The sequence below is a fragment of the Pygoscelis adeliae genome, unplaced genomic scaffold, assembly GCF_000699105.1.
Source record: "Pygoscelis adeliae isolate BGI_AS28 unplaced genomic scaffold, ASM69910v1 Scaffold913, whole genome shotgun sequence".
Classification (NCBI taxonomy): Eukaryota; Metazoa; Chordata; class Aves; order Sphenisciformes; family Spheniscidae; genus Pygoscelis; species Pygoscelis adeliae.
Genome location: NW_008824398.1, coordinates 1 through 7,331, shown reverse-complemented (window position 1 = coordinate 7,331; position 7,331 = coordinate 1). Strand labels below are relative to the sequence as shown.

Sequence of the window (7,331 nt, the reverse complement as noted above, 5' to 3'; positions counted from 1 at the left end):
GAAAACCTGGGCCGTACTGCCACCGAGCAAATGGCGCCCAATTCTCAGGAAGAGCCAGGCGCAGCCAGCATCCAAAGCAAACTTGTGCTTACCTAGAGGCAACCCCAGCACAGTGTCCAAGAGAGCAATTATTGCAGTGAGATATATATGCACACCTCTTTACACAGTCGTGAACGTCAAAAAGGCTGTCGCGTTGCAGCAACATTACGTAGGCACATTAGGTTACACAAACACAGGAAGAATATATCAACTTGCCTCTGTACCCTCAGAGTAATTCAACCCTTCCTGTATCTCCTGCTTACACTCCTTTGGAGAGAGTAGGCAACTGATTTGACTCTAACCTGCAGGAGCCCTTCGAAAGCATGACAGATATTTCCTCAAGACAATCACTTCAGGCACAGGGCCTCACTCACTTGGTCAAGGTACTGGGGAAGGAGATCAGACACCAGCCGAGCTGTGTTCTCGCAGATCTCCGACGGCTTCACCACCACAGCATTGCCTACAAGACAAATGCAGCACGGCCACTCAGCCCTCGTGCTCCTCTCCCGCCTCCCACGGCCCCACGAAGGAGAGGGGCTGCGGTGGGTCCCCACCTGCTGCGATGGCACCGATCAAAGGCTGCATGATCAGGACGAAGGGGTAGTTCCAGGCCCCAATGATCAGCACCACCCTCAGCGGCTCGGGGCAGATGTAGGCCTCATCGCGCATCGTCAGCAGGTCCCTCTTCACAGGCTGAGGGGCTGCCCAGGACGGCAGCCCTGCTCCTTCAGCATGCCCAGGATCTCATGGCTGTACACACTGGGCCCACTCTGCAACGACAGGGAGCTTAGGGAGGGGACAGCAAAAGCACCCACCTCCTGCACCCACCACGGCAGCCCAGGGAGGCAGGGCAAGGTCATCTGGGACCAGGGGGGACATCAGCAAAAGCCATCTGCCACGGCAAAGGCAGCCCTTGGGGTTGCTGCTTTCTTGAGAGCTGACCACTGTCCATGCACAGCAGAGGGAGAAACTCCCGACCAAGCCAGACCTTGTGCAGATCCACCTTGATGGCTGAGGTCCGGTCCTTCTCCTGCACCATCCGCTCCAGGGCCTTCAGCTGCTGCATCCTGAACTCCAGCGGGCGGCACCGGCCCAAGTTGAAGGCGGCTCTCGCCTGTCCAACGATCTGCTGCATCTTCTCCATGGCTGTTCAGTGCTGCGGGGAGAGAGCAGCAAGACCCAGGTCATTGAGGGCTGCTTAGGCCTGGGAACACTCAACATGGGGCCACCACCAAGAGATGTCCCACACGGAGCAAGGTTGGGAGATGTTCTCCTCTTTGGGTGACCTCCTGCTCCCAAGGTGACTGCTCAGGGCTCCCACCCTCCGATGCCCCGTCCTACCTGCGCAGGGTCCACCAACAGAGGGCACTTCTTACGGCAACCCAGCATCTCTGGGGATGGCTGATAGATCCTGTTCTGCGGGTGCGTTCTCCTAGCTCAGGGATACCATTAAACCCACCAGCCACCCTCCCCTCTGCTCACAGGGATGCACCTGAGGAGCCAAAACATGGAGATGACCGTGGCCTTGGTGGGCAGCTGGCTGGAAGCAGTAGAGCTGTGTGCCCAGACGCAGCCTGCACCCGTCTTCCCTGTAACTGTGAGGCCCTCGTGTGGCATCGCAGAAACATGAGGAAAGGTTGCAGAGGTTTCATCCTGCGTCCCGGGAGCAGTCCTTCACTTCTTAGTCAGGACAAGATCTGCCTGCAGTCCCTGCCTTTCAGTAGGAGACACCGAGGTTCCCTTGCAACCGCTAAAATCTGCCCTTCCCTGCCCGCTGCCACAGCTGCATGCCGCAGCCCCGATCCTGACCAAGAAAGCAGATGACTCATTAAAAAATGAAGGAAAAAAGAAAGTTACCTTCAGAGAAGCTTCTCTCTCTACCAGTCTCCTGCAGCGAGTGCAGGCAGGCGCAAGCCCTTCCCCTGACATGGCTCAGAGCAACCTCTCCTCCCACAAGAGGATAGCTGGCCCAGGCCCAGGGCTCTCGCTAGATACAAGATGCCCTTTACCCAGATATGTCCTCACGCTGTGAACACCCTGGATCACCGCGTTCAGCCAGGGCAGTGACTCAGCCGCCCATGCGGGGATTGCGAGAGACCACGTGGCTTTGCCCACGTTGGGTGCAAGAGGCTGGGGCAGCGCTTTGGCGGCGCCAGCCGCCGGGAGCCAACAAACGCGGTCCGCGCTACCGTCCGGATCTGAACAAACCCTGAACGGGCAGCGCCTGCTGGTGGAAGGCAATCAGGGGATGGATTTGCACAGGACAGGAGGAGAAACAGTCCAGCTCCTCCACAGCTCCCAGCGCCGCCTCGCCCCGCCTGCCTCCGGGCAGCTCTTCGGCAGCCTGCCTGTGCTCCCCTGCCAGAGCTCTGGGGGATCCTTCCCCACGGGCGGGCAAGCCATCGCGCTGGGCACCTGCGCTCCTGCGCTGGGGCAGAGGCACCTCGCAACACACGTGTGACGTTCGGCCAAGCCGTGGCCAGAGCCAGGGGCAGCAGAGGACGGGCAGGATTCCCCAGGAGACTGCAGGGACTTCCCACGCTCGGTTTATTATTTAAATTCTCAGTGTTTATTTAGTACTTGCAAAATATATCATTAAAAAGGCTTAGCACATGGATTTTCACCAGACATGAAGAAATTTCACCTATTGCCCAGTAAATATAATTTTCTACTCTATAGTGAGTAATTGCATTTAATTTTTAAATTTACCTTATTTAAACATTAATGTTTCTAAGGTCCTTTCATCTTACATTTCTCCAGCATCCTCTCCCCAAGCTAGAACAAGCCCTATATTATCTCCTAGTGCAAGATTATAGCAGACCCAGAAGCTCAAACACAAAGGAGTACACGCTCTTTCAGTAATTGTTTTCCCTTGCAGGAATCTGTCCAGGAACGGGTTTGTACTGGTTTTGGCTGGGATGGAGTTAATTTTCATCATAGTCGCTAAGTTTCTTCACAGTAGGATGGTGCTGTGTTTTGGATTTGTGACCAAAACAGTGTTGGTAACACCCCCATGTTTCAGCTGCGGCCGAACAGTGCTTGCACAGCGTCAGGGTCTCCGTTTCTCACTGCTCCGCCAGCATGTAGGCTGGGGTCAGCAAGAAGCGGGGAGTGGACACGGCTGGGAGAGCTGACCCAATGACCAAAGGGATATTCCAGACTGTATGACGTGCTCAGTGATAAAAGCTGGGGGAAAAAGAAGAGGAAGGGGGGGGACATTAGGAGTTATGGCATCTGTCTTCCCAAGTCACCGTTACATGTGATGAAACCCTGCTTTCCTAGGGATAGCCGAACATCTGCCTGCCGAGGGGAAGTAATGAATGGATTCCTTAATTTGCTTGCTTGCACGCCCAGCTTTCACTTTACCTATTAAACTATCTGTATCCCAACCTACAAGTTTTCTCACTTTTACCCTTCCGATTCTCTTCCCCGTCCCACTGGGGGAGTGAGCGAGCGGCTGTGTGGGGCTCAGATGCCCACCTGGGCTAACCCACAACAGGGTACTCTGTGATTCCCACTTCTCTAAACAGGCCTGAAAGTTCTTTTGTATGAGCATAAGATACTCTTATCAGCAAAATACAGGCAGTGCAGGTATCATCTTTGTAATTTTCTAACTGCCAAATAATTGTTACAGGCACATGATGAAACCCAGAGCCCAAAAAGGGTGTCAGCCTGCATCCCCTGACCAGCTGGGGATGATTCTGGTTCGCAGAGATCTGTGAATATTTCACCTCAATTAAACGGCAAGGGGAACCTCACTAGGTTTATTCATAACCATCACTATTGGTAAAATGCATCAGCCAGCACAGCCTGTCTCAGACTCGTCACCAAGAGGGTGGTTGTTCAGAGCACAGCAGAAGACAGACCATCCCGAAAACTGCAGGGAAAACACTGTCAACCCAATCACAGCTGAAAGTTAAGCTCCTGTTTGTCATTGAAGGAAGGTAAGCAGTTTGGTGCAAGGCACAGTGTGCGCATCCCTGGAAGCAGCGCTCTGCATGGCATGGGGTAGAGGTAGGGACTGGTTATTTCTTGCTCTGCAGTCCTCCTTTTGAGAGCTTGTACCCACTGGTCCCTCTGTTTCAGCATGGCTTTTTAGTAAACAGGAGTCCGAGCCTTCTCTTGGTTAGTACCTCTCTAAGGCTACTCTGCGTGCTCGACAGCTCATTGAAATAACCCAGTACAAAAGAAAAAAATGACTTCTCAGCTTAAGGAAACAGACACAAAGCGAGCACTCAGAGTATGACTTGCACATGGCGCCTTCTCCTCTCTTCAGTAGTAAACCATCTGTGAAAGCAAAACACAACACCAACGTCCTGTGAAGGATTTGCTGAAACAAAACCAGCTCCCTTTCTAGAACAGCCTGAAGCAAAGCCCTTTCACTCAGGGTGACTTCCCCAGGGTCCGGCTCGCCTGCCTCCTGCCCCCTCAGCATGCACTGACTGCTGGTTATCTTGGATGCTGTACAAGCTCCGAGCACGGCCAGGGAAAGCACTGCTCTCTGGCTCCAGGGGGAACCTTCTGCAAGCCCCACATTCACTACTCCAACAAGGCTTTGCCCGATCTCAAATCGGGTCTACACACAGGAGAAGAAAAAGGCTCCTACCTCACTGTGACAGCCACAGCAGTGCTCTGAAACCTTCTCTTTAACACACACTGAGCCAGCCCAGCCTCTGAACAGCCAGCACAATCAAGAGGGCTTTTCTCTTCAGCACAGACTGGTGACTCTGAGAAAACCCAAATGATTTCAAGATGCCATGAGTTTCCTCCTCTTCCCTGAGAAGGCATTCACCTAGATGGGGCCTGCCTCCCTGGCTGGTGCTTCAAGGCCTAAGCCAGTTGTTGGCTCTTAAGCCTCCTCCTGGACTCATATGCAGGCAGGTTATCTCCCCATTTGCTGGGCTCCTGCATGTCTCCTTGCAGCAGTAACAACACAGAACAGACTGAAGGGCAGAGTCCTGATCCACCCTGCCATCTCCTGTCCCCTCAGTGGCTGCTCCCTTAAGCCTACTAAACCCCCAGGATGCACAGTTGAGGTTTGCAAGGAGCAGTCAACGCAGGCACACATAGCGCCTGTTCTGCCAGCCACAGAGAACCACCAGCGATCACACTTAGAGTTTTAGATCTTACCCCACCACCTCAGAAAGCATCATGAGTCCTCCGGCCAGCACTAGCAGGCTTCTGCCTCCCGCAGAGAGGGGAGGACATCCCACCCTTCCGCACTACCCAGCCAGAAACAGGGGAGGAAATGGACATAACTGAGATAAGGTCAGATGGGGGCTGCAACTGGGCAAGGAGCAAGAGCTCGCCACAGACGTTGGCTTTAGGACACAGCCTCCCTTCCCCCAGGGCCCTGCAGCACAAAACCACAGCCGGCTGGGCTAGGCTGTGGCGCAGCTCACAACGTCACTGAAGACACACGGGAACTGAAATCACTCCTAAGAGACCTGTCCAAAATGTACCAAACTCTGCCTGTGGAGGGAGCTTCTCACAGGTGTCACCTACCAAGGCAGAGCAACAAATAGTCCAGCAGCCTAGGAGATTTCTCTGAGGACATTTCTATTCTAGACAGCACTTGCAAGAGCGAGAAGCAGATCTTGATAATTTCAGGTGGGACAGGTATCACGAGTATCAAGACAGAAAAAACAGGCCAGGCTCTAAGAAAGGACTGCAGTTGCAAAGAGGGAACTTGCAGAAAATCAGATGAATTGCACGTACACTCATGTAGATGGCAAAGAGCCAAAGCTCACCTTTATCGTCACCACCGCTGCCACAATCCCCAGCAGGGCCAAGATGACCAGTCCAATTTGGCCCTTGTTAAACCGCTTCAAGAGGAAGAACTTGGCCCAATCCACCTTCTTCTGGCTGCCAGGTGGGTACCGGAGTTTGTGCATAACCTCCATCTTCAGGTCCCTGATCAGGCAGGCGCGGCGGTGGGAGAAGGTCTCAAAGCTGTACTTGCCATGGTAGGCGCCTATCCCGCTGTTACCTGAAGGACACAACCCAGGCAGGTCACACCACAGGCTCCGCCAGTCAAACCTTTGGCCACTTGAGGCCACCAGCAGGGCAAGAAGCAGCACAGGAAAATTCCAGTTGCTTGCCAGCTGCAGTGCATGTTACTTACCCTGCATCTGCCTTGCTGCAGTTTAAAAGCACAACTTCTCCTCTGTATTCTTTCAGAGAGGAACAGTTGTTCCTTCCTCTCTGCAAGCACTTCTGCGTCTCTAAGATGTCCATCTGTACTCCATCCCTCCTCTTCTCCACCCCGTTTTCACTACGTACTCTCCAGTACTTCATTGTGTCCCTGTGTACGCTGTTCCCTGGGCCTCTGAGCCATTGCCTGCTCTTCCCTAGATTTAGCTCCCTCTCAAAGCACCATGCCAAGGCCCCGAGATCTGACTAGTGCTGTGTGAGAAGGGTTTCCTGAGGAGCCCTGCAGGGTACGTCTCCGTTTTCCAATTCCAGGACAGCATATGCCGTTCACAGCAGCAGAATGCTGCTGGTTCACAGTCAGCTTGTGAGCACTGTAACACCCAAACCCTCTTCTGCAAAGCTCCCGTAGGCTGTTCCATAATCTGTTCCAATTCTCCCCATGCTGAAGTCCCACCCTTCCTCCTGCAATTACTGCTAATCACTCCGATAGCAGCGAATGTTTTTAATGCACCTTTCACATCAGTCTGCACTAAACGCGTCAATCTTCCCAAGAACACACCCAAAGGTTTTTCTCTTTTGGCCCCTTTCCTAATGTACTCCCCGAATTTATTACTGAGATCTGCTATACCGAGACCCTTCGGCTGTAACAGGCGCAGGGGTACTTGGACACAAACCAACTACTGCTGTTCCCTGGGTCACACCATGCATCAAGTCACAACACTTAAGGAGCCCCAGTAACTTACCGACACCACCAAAGGGTAAGGTTGAGAGGAAGAAATGCATGATGACATCATTTCCAGTAACACCCCCACTGAAGGTTTCCGAGATGACTCTCTTGATTAACTGACAAAAGAAAAAAAACAAACAGAGCATTACAAAGGCCAGAAGAGACCAGACCATGTAACTGAGCAGGACTGCAAGGGGAGCTATGAGCCAACGAGCCATCGTGTGAATTTCCTCTGGCTGATAACTCAGATGAGCCCTCTCCATGCAATGTTAACTCAAAGAAAGTGGGAAAGTTCAGAGGAGGGATTTCAAAGCTGGAAATCTGGGAGCTTGCCTCCTTAGCACTACATTAAAAGTAACTAAATTAATCATGAAAGACTGCACGGCACCAAAGAAGAAATTCAGCCTTTTAT

The 7,331-nt window shown here is 52.8% G+C and overlaps 2 protein-coding genes across 3 annotated transcripts in view; both read right to left on the bottom strand.

Annotated features, from left to right (window-relative positions):
- Positions 1–1,183, bottom strand: part of LOC103913706 (fatty aldehyde dehydrogenase-like) — a 5,718-nt gene extending 4,535 nt beyond the window's left edge. Inside the window, 4 exon segments of the mRNA XM_009320237.1 lie at positions 414–499; positions 594–761; positions 764–809; positions 1,028–1,183. Of these exon segments, the coding sequence (XP_009318512.1) occupies positions 414–499; positions 594–761; positions 764–809; positions 1,028–1,183 (456 nt within the window).
- A 1,387-nt stretch (positions 1,184–2,570) lies between these two features.
- Positions 2,571–7,032, bottom strand: LOC103913704 (fatty aldehyde dehydrogenase-like). 2 transcript variants are annotated; one of them, XM_009320233.1, is made up of 4 exons: positions 6,936–7,032; positions 5,790–6,028; positions 4,646–4,766; positions 2,571–4,326 (listed from the first exon to the last, which is right to left on the bottom strand). In XM_009320233.1, the coding sequence occupies exons 1-3, from the start codon at positions 6,973–6,975 to the stop codon at positions 4,686–4,688; spliced, it is 360 nt and encodes a 119-aa protein (XP_009318508.1). In that variant the 5' UTR covers positions 6,976–7,032; the 3' UTR covers positions 2,571–4,326; positions 4,646–4,685. The 2 variants fall into 2 exon arrangements, with proteins under 2 accessions (XP_009318508.1, XP_009318509.1); XM_009320234.1 differs by lacking the exon at positions 4,646–4,766 and having other exon boundaries at positions 6,936–7,020.
- Positions 7,033–7,331: the final 299 nt, after the last annotated feature.